We start from the raw sequence: 26157 nt of genomic DNA, 5'->3' as shown, positions 1-26157 counted from the left end.
AGGGAGTGGAGAGTGCATAGGGAGTGCAGAGTGGGGAGTGGAGAGTGCATAGGGAGTGGAGAGTGCATAGGGAGTGCAGAGTGGAGAGTGCATAGGGAGTGCAGAGTGGAGAGTGCATAGGGAGTGGAGAGTGCATAGGGAGTGGAGAGTGCATAGGGAGTGGAGAGTGCATAGGGAGTGGAGAGTGCATAGGGAGTGCAGAGTGCATAGGGAGTGAAGAGTGCATAGGGAGTGGAGAGTGCATAGGGAGTGGAGAGTGCATAGGGAGTGCAGAGTGCATAGGGAGTGAAGAGTGCATAGGGAGTGAAGAGTGCATAGGGAGTGAAGAGTGCATAGAGAGTGAAGAGTGCATAGAGAGTGAAGAGTGCATAGGGAGTGAAGAGTGCATAGGGAGTGGAGAGTGAAGAGTGCATAGGGAGTGCAGAGTGCATAGGGAGTGGAGTGGAGAGTGCATAGGGAGTGGAGAGTGCATAGGGAGTGGAGAGTGCATAGGGAGTGGAGAGTGCATAGGGAGTGGAGAGTGCAGAGTGCATAGGGAGTGGAGAGTGCAGAGTGCATAGGGAGTGGAGAGTGCATAGGGAGTGGAGAGTGCATAGGGAGTGGAGAGTGCATAGGGAGTGGAGAGTGCATAGGGAGTGGAGAGTGCATAGGGAGGGGAGAGTGCATAGGGAGGGGAGAGTGCATAGGGAGGGGAGAGTGCATAGGGAGTGGAGAGTGCATAGGGAGTGCAGCTCGAGGGAGTGGAGAGTGCATAGGGAGTGGAGAGTGGAGAGTGCATACAGAGTGGAGAGTGCATAGGGAGTGCGGAGTGGAGAGTGCATAGGGAGTGCAGAGTGGAGAGTGCATAGGGAGTGCAGAGTGGAGAGTGCATAGGGAGTGCAGAGTGGAGAGTGCATAGGGAGTGGAGAGTGCATAGGGAGTGGAGAGTGCATAGGGAGTGGAGAGTGCATAGGGAGTGGAGAGTGCATAGGGAGTGGAGAGTGCATAGGGAGTGGAGAGTTTATAGGGAGTGGAGAGTGCATAGGGAGTGGAGAGTGCATAGGGAGTGGAGAGTGCATAGGGAGTGCAGCTCGAGGGAGTGGAGAGTGCATAGGGAGTGGAGAGTGGAGAGTGCATAGGGAGTGGAGAGTGCATAGGGAGTGCAGAGTGGGGAGTGGAGAGTGCATAGGGAGTGGAGAGTGCATAGTGCATAGGGAGTGGAGAGTGCATAGGGAGTGCAGAGTGGATAGGGAGTGCAGAGTGGATAGGGAGTGCAGGGTGGATAAGGAGTGGAGAGTGCATAGGGAGTGGAGAGTGCATAGGGAGTGGAGAGTGCATAGAGAGTGCATAGGGAGTGCAGAGTGCATGGAGAGTGCAGAGTGGAGAGTGCATAGAGAGTGCATAGGGAGTGCAGAGTGCATGGAGAGTGCAGAGTGCATAGGGAGTGCAGAGTGCATAGGGAGTGCAGAGTGCATAGGGAGTGGAGAGTGCAGAGTGCATAGGGAGTGCAGAGTGCATAGGGAGTGGAGAGTGCATAGGGAGTGCAGAGTGCATAGGGAGTGCAGAGTGCATAGGGAGTGGAGAGTGCAGAGTGCATAGGGCGTGCAGAGTGCATAGGGCATGCAGAGTGCATAGGGAGTGGGGAGTGCAGAGTGCATAGGGAGTGCAGAGTGGAGAGTGCATAGAGAGTGGAGAGTGCATAGGGAGTGCATAGGGAGTGCAGAGTGGAGAGTGCATAGGGAGTGGAGAGTGGAGAGTGCATAGGGGTGGAGAGTGCAGAGTGCATAGGGAGTGCAGAGTGCATAGGGAGTGAAGAGTGCATAGGGAGTGAAGAGTGCATAGGGAGTGAAGAGTGCATAGAGAGTGAAGAGTGCATAGGGAGTGCAGAGTGCATAGGGAGTGGAGAGTGGAGAGTGCATAGGGAGTGGAGAGTGCATAGGGAGTGGAGAGTGCATAGGGAGTGGAGAGTGCATAGGGAGTGGAGAGTGGAGAGTGCAGAGTGCATAGGGAGTGGAGAGTGCATAGGGAGTGGAGAGTGCATAGGGAGTGGAGAGTGCATAGGGAGTGGAGAGTGCATAGGGAGTGGAGAGTGCAGCTCGAGGGAGTGGAGAGTGCATAGGGAGTGGAGAGTGGAGAGTGCATAGGGAGTGGAGAGTGCATAGGGAGTGCAGAGTGGGGAGTGGAGAGTGCATAGGGAGTGGAGAGTGCATAGGGAGTGGAGAGTGCATAGGGAGTGCAGAGTGGAGAGTGCATAGGGAGTGCAGAGTGGAGAGTGCATAGGGAGTGGAGAGTGGAGAGTGCATAGGGAGTGCAGAGTGGAGAGTGCATAGGGAGTGGAGAGTGCATAGGGAGTGGAGAGTGCATAGGGAGTGGAGAGTGCATAGGGAGTGGAGAGTGCATAGGGAGTGAAGAGTGCATAGGGAGTGAAGAGTGCATAGGGAGTGGAGAGTGAAGAGTGCATAGGGAGTGCAGAGTGCATAGGGAGTGGAGTGGAGAGTGGAGAGTGCATAGGGAGTGGAGAGTGCATAGGGAGTGGAGAGTGCATAGGGAGTGGAGAGTGCAGAGTGCATAGGGAGTGGAGAGTGCATAGGGAGTGGAGAGTGCATAGGGAGTGGAGAGTGCATAGGGAGTGGAGAGTGCATAGGGAGGGGAGAGTGCATAGGGAGTGGAGAGTGCATAGGGAGTGGAGAGTGCATAGGGAGTGCAGCTCGAGGGAGTGGAGAGTGCATAGGGAGTGGAGAGTGGAGAGTGCATAGGGAGTGGAGAGTGCATAGGGAGTGCAGAGTGGGGAGTGGAGAGTGCATAGGGAGTGGAGAGTGCATAGGGAGTGGAGAGTGCATAGGGAGTGCAGAGTGGAGAGTGCATAGGGAGTGCAGAGTGCATAGGGAGTGGAGAGTGCATAGGGAGTGGAGAGTGCATAGGGAGTGGAGAGTGCATAGGGAGTGGAGAGTGCAGAGTGCATAGGGAGTGGAGAGTGCATAGGGAGTGGAGAGTGCATAGGGAGTGGAGAGTGCATAGGGAGTGGAGAGTGCATAGGGAGGGGAGAGTGCATAGGGAGTGGAGAGTGCATAGGGAGTGGAGAGTGCATAGGGAGTGCAGCTCGAGGGAGTGGAGAGTGCATAGGGAGTGGAGAGTGGAGAGTGCATAGGGAGTGGAGAGTGCATAGGGAGTGCAGAGTGGGGAGTGGAGAGTGCATAGGGAGTGGAGAGTGCATAGGGAGTGGAGAGTGCATAGGGAGTGCAGAGTGGAGAGTGCATAGGGAGTGCAGAGTGCATAGGGAGTGGAGAGTGCATAGGGAGTGGAGAGTGCATAGGGAGTGGAGAGTGCATAGGGAGTGGAGAGTGCATAGGGAGTGGAGAGTGCATAGGGAGTGGAGAGTGCATAGGGAGTGCAGCTCGAGGGAGTGGAGAGTGCATAGGGAGTGGAGAGTGCATAGGGAGTGGAGAGTGCATAGGGAGTGCAGAGTGGGGAGTGGAGAGTGCATAGGGAGTGGAGAGTGCATAGTGCATAGGGAGTGGAGAGTGCATAGGGAGTGGAGAGTGCATAGTGCATAGGGAGTGGAGAGTGCATAGGGAGTGCAGAGTGCATAGAGAGTGCAGAGTGCATAGAGAGTGGAGAGTGCATAGGGAGTGGAGAGTGCATAGGGAGTGGAGAGTGCATAGGGAGTGGAGAGTGCATAGGGAGTGGAGAGTGCATAGTGCATAGGGAGTGGAGAGTGCATAGGGAGTGGAGAGTGCATAGTGCATAGGGAGTGGAGAGTGCATAGGGAGTGGAGAGTGCATATGGAGTGCAGAGTGCATAGAGAGTGGAGAGTGCATAGGGAGTGGAGAGTGCATAGGGAGTGGAGAGTGCATAGGGAGTGCAGAGTGCATAGAGAGTGAAGAGTGGAGAGTACATAGGGAGTGCAGAGTGCATAGAGAGTGCAGAGTGGAGAGTGCATAGGGAGTGCAGAGTGCATAGAGAGTGCAGAGTGGAGAGTGCATAGGGAGTGCAGAGTGCATGGAGAGTGCATAGGGAGTGCAGAGTGCATAGAGAGTGGAGAGTGCATAGGGAGTGGAGAGTGCATAGGGAGTGGAGAGTGCATAGGGAGTGCAGAGTGCATAGAGAGTGAAGAGTGGAGAGTACATAGGGAGTGCAGAGTGCATAGAGAGTGGAGAGTGCATAGGGAGTGGAGAGTGCATAGGGAGTGGAGAGTGCATAGGGAGTGCAGAGTGGAGAGTGCATAGGGAGTGGAGAGTGGAGAGTGCATAGGGAGTGGAGAGTGGAGAGTGCATAGGGAGTGGAGAGTGCATAGGGAGTGGAGAGTGCATAGGGAGTGGAGAGTGCATAGGGAGTGGAGAGTGCATAGGGAGTGCAGAGTGCATAGAGAGTGAAGAGTGGAGAGTGCGTAGGGAGTGCAGAGTGGAGAGTGCATAGGGAGTGCAGAGTGGATAGGGAGTGGAGCGTGCATAGGGAGTGGAGAGTGCATAGGGAGTGGAGAGTGCATAGGGAGTGCAGAGTGGAGAGTGGAGAGTGCATAGGGAGTGGAGAGTGCATAGGGAGTGCAGAGTGGAGAGTGCATAGGGAGTGCAGAGTGGATAGGGAGTGGAGAGTGCGTAGGGAGTGGAGAGTGGAGAGTGCGTAGGGAGTGGAGAGTGGAGAGTGCGTAGGGAGTGGAGAGTGCATAGGGAGTGGATAGTGCATACGGAGTGGAGAGTGGAGAGTGCATAGGGAGTGTAGAGTGCATAGGGAATGGAGAGTGCATCCCCTCTACTTCTCTTCTATGGACACTTGTACTTCTTCTACTTCTCCACCAGCACAGTGTGTGTTTCCACTCGCCCGTGGCACTGGAGACTGAAGCACATCCTTCTTAGGGTCTTGCTGGTCATTATGGATACTCTTTCCAGTTCTGTACTTTTATGTGATCACACTATGCATTATGGGGGGTGTAGTGTTGCTTTGATTCCATTAGAACACAGCTGAAAACAATGATTTGTAGATAAAAACCTCTAGTCCCACTAAATCTTGGAAGTGCTTATTCACACACACACACATGCATGCACGCACATATGCAAACACACTCTCTCTCCCTCAACAGGTGCACTACCACCTCACAAGCACGGACACATGTTTGTAAAACAGGTTCTTTAACCCACCATGCCATCCCATAATGCAGTTCGGTTGGCTAGCACACCGTGGCTGACTGAAGATGCGCACTAGGATGGCGCCGGCACTTGACAGCCAGGCACAGAGAGGCGCGTGATTGACAATGGGCGACAAGACGAGCGTGACTGAGAGCAGACGCCAACTGAAATGTCCAACCCTTAAAAAGGAAAGATTTAATGACGCTATTTTTTGTGGAACTGGTGGCGAGCTTCCTGTTTCAAGATGAGTGAGTGGACCATGTCCAAAAAGACTGACACTCCAGTAGGGTAGTGTAGTGCTTTCAGCAAGCGTTGCCTTAATGTGCCACCCCAGCACGATTTAACCCCCTCAGCTGTCAATTGGGCATCTGTCACGTGACACCTGCAGACCAGACTCTGAATTTCTTCAGTGAAATCCAGTAGGGTACAATAGGTCTTACATTTGCAAGAGATTAAGCTGTTGGCAATGTAAATGACAATGCCATTTATTTATCTGTTTTCAAAACCAACACATAATTACAAATATTGTCATTTACAATGCCAATAGCTCTAACTGGCAAAGGCGAAACCGTTGCATTGTAAATGCTTGTTTTTTAATGTTTCTGTCATCTCGTAAGAGCTCTGACATTGCGATTCCTTCAGTTTTTCGGCCTTGGTGTTAAGGTTGTCTTCAGAGGAACTAATGAAACTTTTTCTTTGAGGCTTTTGTTTCCACTTTATGCGTGAGAATTTGGGGCTCAGGACTATGGAGAGGCGAAGAGTCATACCTCACAATGGGGGCATCATTGATTGATGTTTTGGTTCCAAGCCAGGCCATTATCTGACAGAAAAGTGTATACTTAGCCTATCACTATAAATATTATTTTGTGATGATGTGACGGGGCACAGATCACTGCAGCCAAACCCAGATGAATCAGGAGCAAAAGTCTACAGCAACCAAAATATCCCTGGACGGCTGTGGTATAGATCTCACAATGTAAGACGGTTTCCAGAATTAACAAACTATTAACTGTAACATATAGTTTTCAGTCTGCTGTAGCATTAGTGGCTTCCAGTATCTTTGATGAAGCAGTGTTAACGCAGGAGCTGAGGCCAGTCCTTCATCAGCTGCTATGATGAGATCCTCCCAAACTGTCTTATTTGGAATTTATCCTCCACACCCCCCCCCCCCCCCCGCCTCAGGAATAGACATAGTAGGTTTGTCCTCAGGTCCCAGAGTATATGAACTTTACTGTGAAATTGGTTTGTATATGCTGTGCTTTTGAAGCTACAATTTATTGTTAATGCAATGTCTGCTTTGACCTTTGTTTCAATATTGTTCCGACTGCACATTTGAGGGTTGTTTCCACATCTTTGTGGCTATATCATCGCTGCATTCCCTTTGGGGTGCATTCCTTCACTCTATACACTGATGTGTCACAGTGTGCTGCACATGCAGAAAAAGTGGACTGTTCTGCACCATGATTACCCTTTTCCTTAGCTGTTTCCCCTTATTCAATTTTCCATTGGATCTTTTGTAGCCACTTTTCTGCTGTTGTTTTAAGTCAACATTAAAACCTTTTAAACAGAAAGCTGAATCTGAATAAAATCAGCGTGGAAACGTGTGGGTCTGCTTTCTATAAACCATTGATAAAGCCTACAATTCTGCTATTTGGGCAGAGGAGTCATTGTGTAAGTCTGCAATGGCTGAAATTCCCAGGCCTCGAATTTCTCTTGAACTTCTATATAAGTAGCAGAAAAGTGTATTTTTCCTTACTGTGAGCAAAGCAGGCCTCACTCCTAGTAACTGATGAAATTCAGCATTAGTAGTCAGACATCGGACTTGGTCTGTTAGATTGCTCAAAACCATAAAACGACCTTGCACCTCATCCATGCTGTTGGTTCCGTGGCTTACACGTTGATATTACAACTTGTCAAAGGCGGGTCTTCAAGGATACACAATTGGTTCCTTCTTGATGCTCAAGAAGATCCTTCTGCTATCTTTTGCCTCTCCAGACTCCAGATTGGTAACTATCTGACAAGTAGACCAAGAATAAGAACGGAGAAAACTCTTCTCCCCATACAGAAACCTCTACCGGCTCCAGGAGGGATCGTGGTACGCAGCACCTACCTTCACGTGCCCACAGCGCCGCTGGGTCCCTGACGTTGTGGTCGCCCCCGCCGTCGTGCAGCACCATCGCACGGCCGCGGAGCGGAGCGGACCACAACTCCCAGCTTGCCCGGCTGAAATCACCGCCCACTTCCTGCACACAGCGCCAGGAGGCGCACAAAAGGAGACAGCTTCCTCCGCGTCGCGGACGCGTGCGGGCGGCGCCGGGCGGAGGGCGGGCAGAGGGCGGGCCGTCTAAGGCCGTCCAAGGACGACCTGGGACGGGACGGGCCATATCACTTTCATCATGAGTAAGCGCAAATCTGTGTCATCGGCGGCAGGCGAAGTAAAAGCTAAGGTGCCTAAGTATACCACTAGTATTATTACGTACTTAACAACAAAAGTGGGTGAACTATCAACACAGATTGCTGAGTCAGAGCGTGAGCTGGGTCTTGCTACTAGCCCAGTGGCCGCTAACACATCTAATACTTCTACTATCAACTGTATCCCGCTGGAACCTAGGGTCATCATTGAGTCCTGTAGACCCATTTTGCCACAAGCTTCTACAGTTCTCCCATTTCCGGTTCTGCCTGAAACAGTGATACCATCTTTCCCTGTGGCCTCGGGGGATTTAGGAAGTACAGACCAGCCTGGGGCCCAACGTCCAATTTACGTCACTGAGGAGGGCATCTCGTCCTTATTAGAAAAACTTTTTACAGAAAGACTTGAAGCCGCATTAATCCAGATTGCCTCTGACATCACTGAGACTCTGAAGGATTGTGTTAAGGGACTTGTGGCAAGGTGTGACCGCATCAATGATGTCCTTAATACCCGGGCCCCTTCCTCTTTTACATCCATGGCGCCATGTCCTACAGTTGCGCAGGTTTCTGTCCCTAAGGTTGATGGTCCTTCTACAAATAGACCCACCGTCACTTCCAAAGTGGCCATTGATAATCCTGTTTTAAAAAAAGGGAAAGTGGATAATGGGATATATATTCCCTTGACGGAGGCTGCTCCCAGTGTAAATCCCACAGTAAGGTCGAGAGGCCCGCAGGGGGGTTGGGCGGGAAGGGTTCCCCCAGTGAATCTACCTCCGGATGCAACACCATTTGTAGCAATCCTGGTGAATGTACCTCAACTTGCAGATGGGGTGGTAGAACATCATGATACTCTTCTTAAGAATGTTAAAAAATGGTGTAATGCGAACTGTACGGGAGAAAGTAACATCGCAGACAATATTGTAACAGGCAGAAGGGTTAACTGGGTGGGCACAAGCAAGAAAGAGGTAGTTGGAGATTGTGTAATTGTTAATTTTAAATCTAGAAATGTCGCCAGCCGTCTCTTTTGGGATGGTTCCCCATTGGACTCGGTAGACAACGGTGTTCGAGCAATGCCCCTTGGCTTTTTTTATCCTCGAGTCTATAGGCCAGGTGAGGGTGAGAATAATATGTCACATTTCACTGATAATGCTTGGGCTGAAGACAAACTTATTTCGCCTCTGTTTGTTAACGAATGGGTGACAAAGCCACCTAGGGGCGGTGGCCTAGTTAATTCTGTAAGGATCATTCCTTCTAACAATTTACCATTGTCAAATAGGTTCACGGCTCTAGCTGATCAAATAGAGATTGACTGACTAGAGCCTGAGCACGAAAGCCTGATTGTCCCACGCTTGGACAATGCAGTGACTGTTGCATCATGTAATACTGCTAGTACTGCCATAAACGACCCTTTAGAATCGGGCAGGGGGAACATCAGGTTACTATCTTGGAACATCGCGGGCCTACGGGCAAAACAGGTGGACCCGATTTGGATACAAAAGCTGAAGCAACATGATATAGTTGCCTTACAGGAAACTTGGTCAAAAGAAAATGGTTTTTGGGTGGATGGTTATACTTCATTCTTTGTTAACGCGCAGAGCTCCACGGCGGGAAGGGATAGAGGGGGTCTGCTACTTCTAGTTTCAGTTAAAATGGCAGGCACTGTCAAGGAAATCCCTGTTTCCTCATACTTTTTTCAGCTGGTGGAAATTCTTTTGGCAGATAAGAATAAGATTGTGTTAATAAACTGCTATAACTCTATGCATGGGGGGGCCCCCTAATTTTGTTTTAGAAGGTTTAACTTCCTTTTTAACCAATTATATGTCAAAACAAACCACTTTTGTTCAACTAATTATGATGGGAGATTTTAATGTTCATTTGTGCGGGTTACATTGTCAGATTGTAGATGATACCGGTCCAGATCACACATCTTTGCCACATTTTGAGCATAGCCCCAAGGGTGTGGCCATGGAAAACTTGTTATCATCTAATGATTTATTTGAACCAGGGTTTTCAGACCCAAAAAAGCGTGTGGTCACGTATAATGCAAGGGGAAGTGAATTGATCATTGATTACTTTTTCATGTCCCCGGGGCTCTTACGCCATGTTTTGTTCTATAATGCAATTGTAAGCGGCTTTAGCGACCATAACCCGGTGCTGTTAGTTTTGGACGCTTTCTCTGGCTTGAGTAAAGGGACCTTGAGGGTCACCTCTACAAGGGATGTAAGGAGTAGAGACCAGGGAAGGCGCCTTAAATGGTGTAAAGTTTGCCCTGAGGACTTTCTTGGTCTAATTGAGCAAAATATGGTTGTAGAACTCGAGAAATGTAGGGACTTAGAGAGGGGGGGGAAGGAGGTAGTTAGTGCCTTCGAGGCAATTTGTGCCAGAGTAGAAAAAGAGCTTACAGCTAGACCAAGGAGGGGCCCTGTTCCAGCGTTTGGTTGGTTCGATCATACATGCTCCAAGGCACACTCGGCTCTGCTGAAGGCTCTTAAACAATCTCCCAGAGATAGGTCATTGGTGGCACAGTTGAGAAAAGAATACGCTATGGTGGTCAAGTCGCGAAAAAAGGCCATCAAAGAGGAAGCATGGGACTCTTTAATGGATTCCACCACCCTTAAACAAAGTTCCAAATTCTGGTCCATAATTAATAACCCCTTATTTGCTCAGTCAAATAACATGGATCTTGAAATAAACATCCCTGAAGCAGAGTGGATTAAACATTTTTCTACGATATATGGGTCAAATGAAATAGCTGAGGCATTTGTAATGCCTTGTTCCCCAACTTCTCCTCTTAAGTTAACATTTAGTAGATCTGAAGTAGAGGTTGCGATATTAGGCTCTGCTGTTAATAAAGCTCCTGGCCCAGACGGGGTCCCTTTGGATCTCTACAAACTAAACCCAGGGATGTGGGCGGAGATCTTAGCTAATGTTTTTAACTGTGTGCTTGAGGGGGGTTTGCCAAAAACCTGGGCATGTTCAATCATAGTCCCCATTTTTAAAAAGGGCCAAAGAAACGACCCCAAGTGCTTTCGACCTATATCTTTATTGGATTCTTCCATGAAGGTCTTGGGCAAAGTTTTGCTAGCAAGAATTAACAGTTGGTCTCTAGATAAGGATATTTTAACAGATGCCCAGTATGGGTTTCGTTCAGGTAGAGGAACAGAGGACCAATGCTTAAATCTTCATTTAATAATTTCAAAATACACAAGGGCAAAAAAGGGGCCAATTTTTGTTGCCTTTATGGACCTGTCCACGGCCTTTGATTTGGTCAATAGAGCCCGGCTGTGGACCATGCTGTTAAAATTGGGTCTTGATCCTCCCCTTGTGCACTTTTTGGCAGAACTCCACAAGGATTTAAAAGCATCAATTAGAATGGACCAAGAAGGCAATCGCACAGCTTGGTTCAAATCGAGCAGGGGCGTGCGGCAGGGCTGCATTCTTGCTCCCATGCTGTTCACTCTGTATATAAATTCATTAGAGAAGAATCTTTTAACTGCTACCTTGGATACACCGCGTGCAGGGGATACTCGCATCCCTGTTCTCCTGTACGCGGACGATGCTGCTTTGATAGCTCGGACCCATTTAGGTTTGCAAAGACTTTTAAATGCTTTTAGTGATTTTATGTCTTCACTTGACTTAGTGGTAAACAATTCCAAATCTCACATTATGGCATTTGGGGCTGTTAAAAATAACACCAAACAGTTCTATTGTAATGGTGATGTGATCACTAATGTCAAAATATTTACTTACCTTGGTGTAATCTATGATACCAAGGGTAGCTGGGCTCCTCAAATTACAGCCAAAACTAAAGCAGTTAGGAGCTCGGCAAATGCTATTTTAAGTTTTTCTAGGAGACTGGGCGGGAAGCCGACTGGTGCTCTATTAAGCTTGTATAGGGCAAAATCTGTGGCAATAGCCAGGTATGGCTCAGGCCTGTGGGGCTATGTGAATTGTGAATCTATTCAAAGGGAAGAAAATAAGTTCCTTCGATCTATATTAGGGCTACCCCAATCAACAGCTACGTTTTCAGTTCACCAGGAGCTTGGTTTAGGGTATATCACTGATATCCTTCAAATGGCACCTATTTTGTTATGGATTGGGACCTGGACCAATAACAACCTAGGTTTAAACCATAAAATACTGGGGGACTGTTTAAAACTGGATAAATCTAAAAGTATTGCATGGTTATCATACATCTATAAGTGTTCCTTGGACCTTGGTCGTCCGGAGATTTTTTTGGCCCCTCAGGGTCTAAGGAAATCTGATTTAGATTGGGTCAAGCTCAACTTCTCCAAATTGAAAATCGTGGAGAGGGAGGAACGCCAACTTACAAAACCCACGGTTAGAGCCCATTTTTTGACCATTACCTGCCTTGCTATACAACCGTACCTCGCCATTGTTAATATCCCTTTTCATAGGTGGCTTCTGGTAAAATTCCAGTTTGACCAGATTTATACGGTTCTTTGTGATAGTCAAGGTTGGCATAAGCAGGAGGATGCACCTGTGTGTAGTTGCGACAACTTTTCACCGCAAGATAATATGCACCTTATGCTGTTTTGTCATTTCTATATTGCTCCCAGACAGAAATACCTGGTACCTTTATTGAAGGACAAAGCCTTCCACCAGGCAAAACCAGCCCTCCTGTATCTCCAAATGTTGGATTCAGCTTTGGTCATGTTTAGCGTGGGCAACTATCTTGTTGCTGCTGTTAGGTTCAGGAGGAGACGTCTTAAAATGTAATATTGGGGTTCTGCACTGAAGGATGAAATGTATTCTTTGTACCTGTAAATTTTAGCTTAATATTTATTTTTCTTTTAACTGTTTTTAAACTGTGTATATATAAATTGTTATTGATGTATGTAACCTCTCATGAATTTGTATTGTCTATCTTTAAATTTTCTTGTAGAATGCTTTTATGATTTTTAACTAAATCGAATAAAGTGGTTTTTGACTTTTTTGACTCTTCTCCCCACCCTCCTTACACAGTATACCATTAGAGGATGGAGCAGGTAGAACCACAAGGCAGAAAGTAATATCTTTCCATCTTGGGTTGGTCCATTTGAACCATTTCCTGAGAAGAGCCAATGACCTCATGACAGAAGGCCAGCATCACACATCAGAGAAAAAACATGCTATTGCACCCAGGCTAGCTGAGCCTAGATGAGCTCTAGAGTGGAAATGTAGGCGTGCTCCTATGCCGGTGCCTGATCAGGACCTTGCACCATTACGGAGATAATCAAATTGTGTGAATGTGTAAGAAATATAAAAACATTCCAACTGAAATTAACACGAATTGCAATTCATTAATGTGGACTGATGTATGGGAGACAAGATAAATAAGTATATGTTTGTTGGGGTTTGAGAGACAGGATTGCAATGTGTATAGGTTGAAGATCAAGTGTAAGTGCACAATCACCGACTACAAGAATCTAAGCAGCATTTGGCAGTGTTAACATGAGTCTAAACTTGGTGGGATGTGAAAGAGGATGTGTCTGGGATCACCTAGTTGGCGCCTTTGCCACTCTCTGGCTCTTACAGCATACACTTTCTGTCCTTTCCTCCTGCCATGTCTTGTTTCAACAGATCACAAAATGAAACACTTGTAGAAAATTTAGTTAGAAGAAAAGGGTTTTGAATTGGGAAATCCAGAAAACATAAAGTATGAATACTATGTTTTTTTTCAATACAGGTGTACAGACGTGATTTTTAGGTTCACTTTTTTACTATCATCACTTTAACCTGTGGTGCCAACTTATAGAGATCATCGTTTACTGTAGTCTCCAAATGATAATGTTTTAAACTTACAGTAATAATTTTTAATTGTTGATTTACGGAGATCTAGGGGGTCATTAGGATGTCGGGCGGATTGCCTCCGCCAGGCTGGCGGTGGCCACCGCTAGCCTGGCGGAGGCAATCTGCCCGACATCCATCTCTGCATCCCCCCCGCCACATTACAATGGCGGAGGGGACCGCAGCGGCAGTAAACACCGCCCGCCTGTTTTCCGCCCCAGTCACCTTGCGGCCGGGGCGGAAAAAGTTTAATATGGTGGCGGTGTCTAATAGACACCGCCAGCCAAATTACAATGGTCTGTGTGTCATGCCTTTCCGCGGCGGCAATGCCGCCACGGATAGGCAGGCGGTGTTCACTCTGGGGGCCCCCTGTGGGCCCCCAGAGTGAAGCAGAGTAGGGGTATGCACACGGGGGGTACCTGTGGTACCCCCCCACATTTGCATTAACAAAGCGGCAGGCACCGCACGGTGCCTGCCGCTTTGTTAATGTAAATGCTGCAAATCATTTTTAGTATTGTGGCGGGCGGTGCAGAGTGCACCACCCACCACAATACTAAAAATACAGGATGTGCCCGCCACTGTGGCGGGCACATCCTAATACCCCCCACGGGACCCCCGCCCTTATGGCGGGCGGTCCCGTTTGCGGCCCACCATCCTAATGGACCCCTTAGTATTATTAACATTAAAGTAAAGATTTGTTATAACCTTACATATATTTACAAGTATGGCAACGCATTTCATAGCCCAATTACAAATTTCAAATTGGTAACCCAAAATAAACTTACTTGCATTTCAAATTTTTTACATTTCTGCAGAAAGAATTTCGGATGAAACTTACCAACCGCTTTCGAAGTCCAGAGCCCTTCACAGGAGAAGGAAGCGAGAAGCAGCACTTCTATAAGAGGCGGCATGATCGCCGAAGAAGGGGGAGCAATCATCGACTAGATGCAGAGGCAGCACTTACTGTAAGTAGCCCGTCTACCAACCTCAAATAGTGTTGTCTTCAAGCATGTAGAAGATGTGCCATATATGATATAACCACCAAAAGGGATCGTCTACTGATCTTCAGGCACTAAGCGAAGGGGAGATGATCGGTTATTGACCAACATGGAGGTATGACTAGGGGAGAGCAGTACAAATGTTTGCTCTATGTTCAGCAATAATAGGTGGAATAGATATTTTTCTGGGCATAGCGACAAAACACTACAAATGTGTATCTTTATGTTATGTTCTCCAGGTAGCACTCTTCCCAGCGTCAAATTATTCAATGTCAGAATGACATTTTTTATTCTTGATAAACTTTTGATTGTATTGCTGAAACATAAAGCACGTTAGTGAAACATGCTTAAATTACAAACTAAAAAACAAGAACTAACAAAGGCCGTAGGTTTTGCTTTATATGCAAACAGGTACAAAAGATTCACTGGCAGTCTGATAAATATCACATAATATATGCAAACAGAGCAACGTCCCTGCAGATATCCTTCAATTTACACAACTAACACACCTGCAGATAGTCACTCAAACAGAACAGCAGACATCCATTCAAACAGACAACGAGGTACCCAAGGACAGAGACCACAAGATCATATTTTTTGTGAAAACTTCCATGATGTGGATAACACTTTCTTAAGAGCTGAATTAAGTAGTATCACTTTGCATTTACAAAACATCTAAAATGTGTGACGTTGCATTTGGCCTGCGATTTAGTTTGTAGTTTCAACTCTATAGTTTTCCCCATTTACTTTACTGGTGCCTAAGGGCCTGATTACGAGTTTGGCAGATGGGTTACTCCATCACAAGTGTGACCGACATCCCGTCCGCCGTATTAAGAGTTCCAATATATCCAATGGAATATAATGGAACTCGTAATACCGCGGACGGGATTACTCCATCACAAACGTGGCGGATATCCCGTCCGCCGTATTACAAGTTATATATCTGTCCGCAGCCTCGGATTGGTAACGCGGGCACTCGGGCAATGCCCGGGTGCTGGTGTCTGAGTTCCTGCTGTGGGCTGCTTTTTTGAGCAGTCTGGGGCCGATTTGGGGTTGTCTCTATTTTCGGAATACAGCCAGAGGCCCAGTGGGTGGCTAAGTGGCCTTTCTGGAGGCAGATGGGCGCTCATTAACACCCCCGCCATCAACACAGAAGGTCCCCCACCCCTGGTTTAGCAACAGGCAGAGGTGTCACTCCCTTTGTCTCGCTGGCCGGCCCATTAATGTATGCACATACTGAGCGGGGCAGGGGGCCCCAGTAGAAGTGGCCTCACTTGTTTTCAAGTGTGTTTCACTAGTGTAAACTAATGCGTGCATTTTTTAAGCCCCCCTCCTACTTTTTAATGCAATTACGCTGAAGCAGTGATTTGAGGAAAGGCATTATGCAAATGGGCCGATTTTTTTTTTTGTGTGCCCGGGCCGATTTTCAATCTCAATCCGACCCTATCTGTCCGCCGTATTACGAGTTCCGTTATATACAATGGAATATAATGGAACTCGTAATACGGCAGACGGGATATCCGTCACGTTTGTGATGGAGTAACCTGTTTGCCTAACTTGTAATCAGGCCCTAAGCCACCCTTCAAGATCCTTCTAGAACACTGCGTGATCATGGACCTTCAAGCCTGGTTCCTTACATGTTAGAAGACCTGGTACAGTGATATCAGGTAAGAAAGTCCTATCACCGAAAGGTGCAGATGCGAGGGCTTGATATTTCAGTCTGCAGCCGGTTCCTTGTGAAATCATTCACCTTGAAAAACACTCCCTAGAAAAATGTTAACTAGTTTCGAAGTGAATTTTTTTTTGCGTTAAAACTGTTTTCGCTTGGTAGCAACAATGCTAAATTTGAGTCTTGTTGCTCGGCTACAGCTAAATAGGAGGGCGACTATAGAAGGTGAATCGCACTGTCGGGGCAAGAAACATAAGGTAAATGAAAATGGCATCAAACACAAGACAGACATGGGCAGTGACAGATTTAGTAAAGGAAGAAGATTTATAAGAAGGAGCTGGACACAGAGGAAGGGCTTGAGAGTCTCCACCCATTGAAAACGGCTATTGATAAATTTTAATAAACGACATTTAGAACATTAAGTCATTTGTTCATACATCTTCCCTAGGTAATTGTTATTTTGCATTTTCTGTTGGTTCCACAACTTGAATCCATCCCCATATGGAATGGAATCTATATGTTAAGTGCAATGTTCTCCAACAGAGGCATCTCAGCGCAAAGGCCAACACATCTTAGATGCAGTGCAACAGGATAGCAGGTGTATTGTTAACATAACCCATATCACAGGTTAATGCGCCCAGGTAAGCACATGTTATTCATCATTTCCTGTCATGGGGTCACGCGGTGAGAAATCCATCTTGGTATCCAGAGGGTGTTCTAAAGTTGGGACTGAGCACCCTCAGGTACTTGCTCTCACCTTTATACCATCTGAACTTTGATTGACGGACAGTTAGGCTGCATTGATAAGTGTGATTGGAGATGTGCAGGTGATCGAAATGTGAACTATTGATCACAAATATACAGCGCTTCCGTTGGGCAGAATCCCATCATGGCACACAAGTTGTACTTCTGAAATGCTGGCACAGTCCCCTCTTGCTATCCTGCTGGACAGAATGGCTGCCCAATCATATCAGAGGCAGTCACTCATATGAAAAGCTGTCTTTTAAGACTGACCCTCTGGCAATCAGTCGTTTTACAACATGGGTCAGAGTAACAATGGTTACAATTTTTAATGACTCCAAGACAAAGCCCAGTGCGATGTAAATAACGATATTTCAGTTCACGAGAATTTATTTTATGGGTGTTTTACAATGTAAGTAGACATTTTCCCCGTTTGGTGTTGTGGTCGCCATACAGGGCAGGGCCGATAGAACATTTGACACGGGCAGGTAAAGGTTTCAGGAATTTGTGGGGTTGCATGTGATACATTTATCAATAGTTCATACTTTTAAGTGTGCAAAAAGTACAGTTGCACGCAGGAAATACAGTCACATATTTCATATGGGTTTTGTGTAAACATCATTTTAAAATACATGCAGAAGTAGGTGCTGTTAAAAATGAAAATCATAGTAATTTACATATGCATCATGAACAGATCTCGTACACAAACAGTAACACCAGCAGAGCCATAAAACCTATGGGGTTTTTCATGGCCACATAATTTTTGTGTAATTAATGGCTTGCTTGGGCTTGTCATATAAACTCTCATCTGCTACTTGATTTTCTAGATTTCAACATATGACTTGTTTCAAAGTTAAAAGAGGAAAAGTTACTAAAACGCAGCTTATGGCATGCAATGCAAGTTCTGATGCTTTCCAAAAGTTTACTGGTCACCTCTCAGCACTCGATTCCTGTATACTGGCTCTAAAGAGTTGAAGACCTTTGCCCAGATGCTGTTGACGGCTCCAGTTCATGCAATGGTGCGAGGGCGTATGTCAACAGCAGAAAACAAAAACCTGAAATATTTAAATAGAGAAAAAAAGGGAAGGAACAAATGTTTCTTCTTTGATATGAAAATGCTTTGTTTTACTTTTCATGCACATCCGTGTTTATTCTGCAGAGTTCACAAAGTAACATTTACTTAATAAAAAGGGCACTCTTGGGTTTAAAAAAGTTCCAAATATTCTGCATCAGATGTCTTGAATTACCAAGTGCTTGCTAATGAGGCTCCTACTTTGCACAAGTTAAAGTCCAATACTGTTCAGCACGTTTGTCTATCATTGCAAAGAGGTACTTCCAGGAGCTTTAGAGTGTGGGCGAAGAAAACAAGCACTGGCAAAGCCAATAGGTCTTGTCTTTGGGTCATTGCCTTTAGGAGATGCTGTACATCATCGGGAAGGTGCTGTGCAGCATGGCCAAAAGTAAATAAATAAAAGGTACAATGAAGCAGCTGGCAACGCCATTTAGTAACTTCTTGAATAGCTCACAATAGATCTTTTATAACAAGACAACTGCACTGTCTGGTAGACTCAACTTAAAATAGTTCTCCTGGGTTTCCACACATAATAACATTGTTTATTTTAAGAGAATATAGTATTCACAGGACTTGCTGAATGTGTGTTCTCTTTCTTAAGAAATATCTGGGTTCAATGTGTAGCAATAAAAGCGGGAGTATAAAATATTGGGAGGTGAACAATTATGCCACAGAAGGTGCCTCATAATGTACCTTTAACTGCTACATTTGCGGCATATCTCACCTTTAATCGCTGCATAGTTTAGTTAGTCATTTATTTGGTAGCCTTGCCTATATGCTTGTGACAGAAACAGACTGCTAGGGGTCTATCAAGTATTAGCTTAGGACTGACTTCTATTCAAGTGTAGGATGACCACAATCCCTTTTCCATTTAATATTCAGTGCCTGATGCACAAAAACGTGTGCACTGTATTACAACGAGCCTCTCTCCATTTGCAAAACAGTGTCAAGCACAGAGCCACCACTAACCTTGGTCCGGTCCGATTCCACAGGAACAAAGAGGAGTTCCTCACACTCCCAGAAAACAGTGTCTTGATGAGTTGAAATCAACACTCAATCAAAAATCACTTTCTTAGGGGAGATATGGGGAAAGATTCAGAAAATGGCCACACCACTCTTCCCCAGTAAGAGAAACAGGTCACACCAGGAAGGAGAACAGGAGGCGTTGGGAACTGAAAGGGAAAAAGGAAACCTATTAGTATTTCCCAATACCTTCATGCAGTAAAGTAATAAGACAGGTCTAATGCATTTCCTGCAGAAGAAGAAAATCCACTTACCAACTTATCACTCTCTCAAACTTTATTTAAGTTGAAGAATATTAGGAGTTCATTAATCAAATAGGGAAGGATCACTTGTCCTGCATAACCAGGGTATGCAGGTCTGGTATCTGCGTGTCCCAAATAAAAAACCCTCATGCACGTGTAGAGTGGTTCGGTCAAGCGGTATATCTTGATTCCCCGCTGTCAAACACATGTGTGCCTAATCACGGGGTTAGTTGATATGCATCCTCCCTGGAGGTTCTTACCCACGGTTAAAAGCAGTAGTGATCAGTGATAAGAGTGGTGCACATTTAAAATACCCGGACAGCCAGTTTCTCAATTTTATTCGGTCTGGATTCGTGTAGCCCTTAAGCAATTCTTCAAGGTGGTGCACCTGATGAACAATTAGGATTCATACGCACTCAATAGTGAATGGTTAAAAAATGGTCGACATGTTTCTGCCCTATGTTGCCTTGTCAGGTCGTGCGGGCGTTCTTCAGGACCAGGGTGCAAACGGTGAATAGAGACAGGGAGTGTCTCTAGGTGAATGTGCTTGTTATAATAGAAATTTTCTGATTATAATCAGATACCAGACCTGCATACCCTGGTTATGCAGGACAAGTGATCCTTCCCTATTTGATTTATGATATCTAAAACAAAGGAAGCTGAAAGGATCACAACTTCCTCCTCCCTCCTGATATGATTAAAGAATATTAGGAGTTAACATCACTCCCAGATAACTTGCGGGTTATAGCCTCCTCACAGAACATTGTTGCAAACACGATTATCCAAAAGAAATGAAGATAGTCCTTAATAAAGCAAAGTGTGAGTTCACCATTAAATGTTCACGTTTCCTTTTTTACTGCACACCGAAATTTACACCAAATCTCCAGAAGAGAATCGATACTTAGTAGCGTAGACACATCGGTGTGGAGTGGAAGAATATAACAAAATGAAATGGAGTCTCACATTAAACAAAAATAAAGTTTACGGCAGGTTTCAAGGTTTGTTGCCGTTCGAGAACGAAGTCTGTGATTAAGGACACGTTGCAACCAAAATTATACGAAGTAGCAGCATCTGGGGAGACAGGATGCCGGTAGCGGTAAGCAGAGATGTGGCTTCCCGCAGGAGGAGCAGAGTTCAGGGAAAGCGGGAAACCGAGATACATAATGGTTGTTCTGACGGAGACTGAGTCAGTCCACAGAGGTCACAGAGCTTTACAGTTTACGCTTCTTATGTCTAAAAAATAAAACGCGGCTACAAATAGTTTTCAAAAATAAAAAAGAAGAAGTCAGGATACAATGTTTCTTCTCCACAAGGAAACAGGCGATGTCCGGGTAGAGGACGGAGAGTGGGGGGCATGGTTACAGTTCGGGAACAGTAAGCCAAGCGAGGGCTCATTCCAATTATGCTGTTTTTAAACTAAAGGTGAAAGGGAGTGTGGATTTTATTTTATTTATTTATTTATTTTATGCGTTTTTATATAGCGTGGACTTTACCCGAAGGTGTCAGAGCGCTTCACAATAGGAACAGTATTGAAACATGAGAACAAATTACAAGTCAGCATGTTACAAGAGCAAATGTTACGTTACATAAGGATATAGTAACAATTGTGCATGTACCAAGAGCAAACAAAATACAAGAGGTAGCAAACGATACGTTACAAGAGGGAAAAAAAGTGACGTGTGTATGTTACAAAAGTGTACAAAGTACAAATAGAGGTATAATACTGCACTAAATGGCAGATACTCAAAACACAAGAACAAACGTTACGTCACATGAGGCAATGGTGGCAATTGTGCATGTATCAAAAGCAAACTAAATACAAGAAGTAGCAAATGATACATTTCAAGAGGTAAAGTGACGTGAGCATGTTACAAAGGAGTACACAATACAAGTAGAAGTATAATACTGCAATAAATGGCAGACTCTCAAACCACAAGAACACATTGAGAAGGCACTTCTATAGCCATGTAGAACAGAATTTCCTATAAAGGAGGCACTTCCTTCAGATAATAGAGAGGGCATGAATTAAATTTGGAAGTGTCTATGAAGGAGGAGAGCTTTGAGGTCAGTTTTGAAGGCCTAGGAAGAGGTGGTGGTCCTGAGCTGAGGCGGAAGTGAGTTCCAGATTCTCACAGTGTTGCCTGAAAAGGATTGGGCCATCGACCTTTCCTTCTTGAAAGTGGGAGGTTCAAGCAATTGATTTTCCGCATCATGTGATGGTATAGAGCCTCCAGAGAGTTTCAGTTTATTCGCCAGGTAGCGAGGAGAGGAGGAGTGCAAGGCTTTGTGTGTGATACAGGCAGTTTTGTAGCTAGATCTTGCCTCAATGGGAAGCCAACGGAGGGTGGATAAAATGGGTGTGATGTGGTTGCTTCTTTTGGCCCCATATATGAAACAAGCTGCTGAATGGAGAACAGATTTATGGGAGGACAGGTGGGATTTGGGGAGGCCAGTAAGAAGAGAGTTGCAGTAGTCCAGTCTGGAGAGAACCAGCGATTGGACCAGAGTTTTAAGGTCATGCTCCGGGAAGAAGCGACGAATACCCCAAAGAAAGGGCAGTTGGTATCAAGCAGACTTTGCAATGGAATTAATGTGGGAGAGTAGATTGAGTGTTGTGTCGAGTATGACACCAAGGGATTTAGCACTCTCGACAATGATGGGTTTATTGTTAAGTAGATTCATCTGATCCATCCATGATTGAACCGGGGGAGGAGAAAGTGAGGAGGAGAGGAGGAGGAATTCAGTTTAGAGGGATTCAGAATCAGTTAATGAGTTAACATCCAGTTTTATATGGAGTCGAGAGTAGAACTTAGGATGGAGAGATCGTGAGTGGAGGCAACCATGAGGTAGATTTGATTGTCGTCTGCATAGAGATGATAGTGGATCCCAGATTTACTTAGGAGATTTCCCAATGGTTCTAAATAGAGATTGAACAATGTGGGTGCAAGTATAGAGACTTGAGGAACACCTTGACCTAACGCCAAAGGAGATAAAGACTATTTGCTATTTTGATCATTTGGGATCTAATAGAGAGGAAGGATGCAAACCATTTAAGCACAGTGCCCTCCATGCCCATTCTCTGTTGAAGAGTGTTAAGGAGAGTGTTGTGATTGACAGTGTCAAAGGCTGCAGAAAGGTCAAGGAGAATAAGAAGACAAGACTCCCCAGAATCGAGCATCCGCAGCGCGTCATCAATCACTGCAGCAGGGCTGTTTCAGTGCTGCAGTTTTGAATGAAGCCGGATTGGAAATTGTCAAGAAGATCATTGTCCTTGATATGACGAGAGAGTTGTTTCGCTACACATCTTTCTGTGATTTTCGCAAGAAAAGGTAGGTTAGTGATGGGGCGGAAGTTGTTGAGCTCGTTCGCAACAGCAGTGGGTTTTTTAAGCAGAGGGGTGACCTGCCCAGTTTTGAAGGAAACAGGAAGGGAGCCTTGACAGAGGGAGAGGTTAACCAAAGTGGTCCAATAGGACAGAGAATTGGTATAGAAGTCAATGGCAATGCCACTAGGGATAGGGTCAAAAGAATGGTTGGAGGACTTTGTTTCGAGGATGCATTTGAGGAGGGCATCATCGGAGATGGGGTGATTTGTTAAAAAACATTAAATAATGTACTTAGACAATACAGACACAAACGACAGAAGCATCATAAAACGATTGAATTTCTTTTCAGTACCAAGCGTTATATATTGTCACTTATAGGAATATGCACACGCGTGTACACAATAAATACAAATGATATTAAAATATAATTACCAGCAGGAGCAATATAAATAGAGGTATAACACAGACAGACACATGCACTTGTATTTCTCTCCATCATCCTAAATATACATCTCGTTGGGCTGATGTTATTAATCTCAAAACACGTCTTACATCGCCCTCTGGTGGCCTTTTAGCAGAAGACACGGTATTGCGATGTTAAAAAATGTAACTTTTTCAGCACCTAGCAAAACAGACTAGCGGGGGGAGGGGGGGGGGTGTTAAACTATTCAGACCCTTCATTATATTGTGCCCACGCCCGGCGCCAGCGTTCTGGATCTGAGAGGACCACGAACGTACATGGGTGGGCCAAGATAATGGATGTGGTGGGGCCAAAAAGCTTTCCGGAAGATCTAGGGCCAGATGTAGGAGCCACCGACCGGTATTTAAGAATTGGCATGTAGGGGCCCTATTTTACCGATTCGGTAAAATTACCGAATCGGTAAAATACCGATTCGGTATTTTTACCGAATCGGTAAATTCCCGATGTAGGTGGGACTCTTCTGAGTCCCAAGGGCCTTACAGAAGCGGTATTTTACCACCCAATCCAATTGGGTGTTAAAATACCGAATCCAGGTGTGCATGCTGACCCCTACTGTTTTAGACACTGGCGGCATGGTTCCAATTCTGACAAGTCTAAGAAACGAAAATTGCCCAGTGCACAGTTTGTACTGTGTGCACTGTGCAGTTGTACTAGGCACTGGGCATTGGTGCAGACTGGGCCACATGCCTACAACCCCGTGTGCACAGCTGGAGGAAGAGCTCATTTGGGTTCTAGGAATCAGAAACTGTATGTGTTGTCCTGGATCAGCAATGTTTTGTCCCTTTTCAATTGCTTTTGGATATTGTGCTGGAAAGTAGGGAACACGTATGCGATGGAAGACTTTCAGAATGCGGTAGAATAGCTCCTGTTGGTATCTGGCATCTCTGTCCAAGTCTGTTCAGTTTCCGACACTTTCTCAACTTTTTCTTTAATACAGATGAATCTAACGCTATCCTCCCTCAGCAGTTCATTGGCAGTCACCCCTGCCTCCTCATCTGAGTCCTTGTTGTTTGTCCTACGGGCTTCCTTGATGTTCCAAATTTGGACTTCTGGCTTTACTTGAACATTTTGACTACTTTCTCCAGCATAATATTGACTCGTATTTTCCAGTAGATTATATTTTTCCTGAGGCAGGCAAGGAGGGAGCATATGCACCCATTCCAGTAGAGAGCTCTTTGTCGCCTAGCAAGGTTTTTTAGTGTTCATTTCTTCAGCGATATCCTCAAACCTAAGGTACTCCAATAAGATTTTAGCCAAACTGCACTGAATTTTGTGGTCAGCTTCCATGGCAGGTTAGCTCTTGTCCAAAGAATCAGTGATTCTTCTTAGCTCTATCAATTGTAGATCAGCTTTCTGGGCTTGGAGAGTATGGACAGAGACAGAGTCAGGAGTTTTCTGAAGCTGCATTCATAGCTAGGAATGGAAGGACCAGCAGGCGAGTTAGGAGTTTTGGAAGTTAATGTTGTAGAGGAGACTGGCTTTGTTAGAAGGAATAGTTATTTGTTGTGGTGGGACGTCAGTATCCACACTTACAACAGTGACTGATCCCAAGATGGCTGCTGTAAGGACCTTTACATAACATATGCAAATAATAAATAACCGGCAGACATTATTGTTCGTGCAAAGCTTATAAATTGCATATTAGCCTCCTAACTCAAAAATGGCCATTTTCCTTACGGATTATAAAAGGGTTTTCACCAAAGGTCTTCTGATCTTACTCAAAACACACACTGTTGGAAATGTTCAATAATGTTAATGCTGGGTTTGAAGGAGCCAAGAAAAGGAATATTTACTCTCTGATTTGCCTATTCATCTCGCACTTACCTACAAAATCATCTATTTTCTAGTTATGTGTTAATAAACAACTTTATATTACTTTAGAAAACATTGATTATGGTAACAACTTGGTTTTGAGACCTCTCCCCTTCAATGGAAGTAAATGACTTAAACATGACAAAGTCATCTTTCCAAATAAAATTAAAATGATTTGTGAATAACTGAAAAAGTCACATAATAAAAGTGACTACCTCTGTTGATAGCATATTGATAACTTTGTGAGACATTGTAACAAATTTAGAAACAGCATCGCCCCCATGTTTTGATCTACCACTTCACGCTTCAGGCATACTTTACTCCTCAAAATTCATGTTTGGTTTTTTTTAACCAGGTAAAGGAAAGCATCCAGCAAATGAAAGAGAGTGACATTGAAGATGAAAATCTGATTGGGGATTTTTCCAAAGTAAGATAAAATTGAATAACAGAGAACATATGTAATTTATTTAATAATTGTAACTATTTGGTATATTAATTTGTCTATCTGATTTTGGCTTCCACGATGAAAAAAGTGTCAGCTTGTTGCCTTTTTAATGTAAACAGAGATCTACATTTCTTGTTTTCAATTATTTTGTTTAGATTTTGGATTTTTCTTAAACGACCAGTCTGAGCCTAAGAAATTACTAAAAGCAGTAAACCAGGAAGTAACATTATTTAAATTCTTCAACAAAGGTCTGTTCTGTTTGAATTAAATGTACCCGGATCTACCAACTAATTTACCTTTAGGATGCATTCATCATAAAACCAAACAGCTACACAATGAATGCACTACAAGCTTAATGAAATACATTTTTTAAGCACATTCCCACTTTGGAACACAAAAACATGCTGTATGCAGTTTATTTATGTTAAATTTGGTCTTCATTGTGAAAAAAACCATTTACGAGTATACGTTTGATTGTTCTTACCCTGGGAAAAAAACAAACAGCAAATAATAAATCTCTTAGAGATATCTCATATTGGCAAGCAGTACTTGTATCCATCCGTGTCCGCTCTTGCAAGTTACATTTTGAGAACTCTTCCTCTCCTGGTTATCCATCCAATTAAAAACCAAGATAGACCCACTCAATATGCACACTAGGTAAGGGGATGCCCATGTTTCGAACCTTCTCTTCGTCACATTCTAGGCCTAAGCGATAGTAAAAAAGATCAAGCAAGAAGAGTACACTGCCCGCCCCACAGGGAGTCTGCCAGAGCTGCCCCAGTGACGTAGCAAGGTCAGGTGGTACCCGGTGCGGAAAATGTCTTGCCACTACCCCTCCCCCCCTCGAGCACACCTGCAGAGACAGACTTTGGCAGAAAGGATCACCCCCTCCCCTTCCTTATCCATATGCTCTCCACCATCTTGTCACCCCCCCCCAGTGATGACACCCGGGGTGGCCTGCACCCACCGCACCCCTCTTTCTACGCCGCTGCACTGCCCTCCTCTCCTGAAAAAAATGGTTATGATTTATTGTGACCCAGGTGCCAAC

General features: G+C 45.2%; 1 protein-coding gene across 1 annotated transcript in view; it reads left to right on the top strand.

Moving 5' to 3' along the window:
• Positions 1–26157, top strand: part of LOC144753482 (M-phase inducer phosphatase 1-B-like) — a 275628-nt gene that overhangs the window by 155636 nt on the left and 93835 nt on the right. The window contains exons 5-6 of the mRNA XM_078641155.1: positions 14117–14266; positions 25020–25091. Coding sequence (XP_078497281.1) covers positions 14117–14266; positions 25020–25091 — 222 coding nt within the window. The remainder of the gene's footprint in view (positions 1–14116; positions 14267–25019; positions 25092–26157) is intronic.

This window comes from Lissotriton helveticus, chromosome 5_1 (genome assembly GCF_964261635.1).
Source record: "Lissotriton helveticus chromosome 5_1, aLisHel1.1, whole genome shotgun sequence".
NCBI classification, from domain to species: Eukaryota; Metazoa; Chordata; class Amphibia; order Caudata; family Salamandridae; genus Lissotriton; species Lissotriton helveticus.
This window is presented reverse-complemented; position numbering and strand designations above follow the sequence as displayed.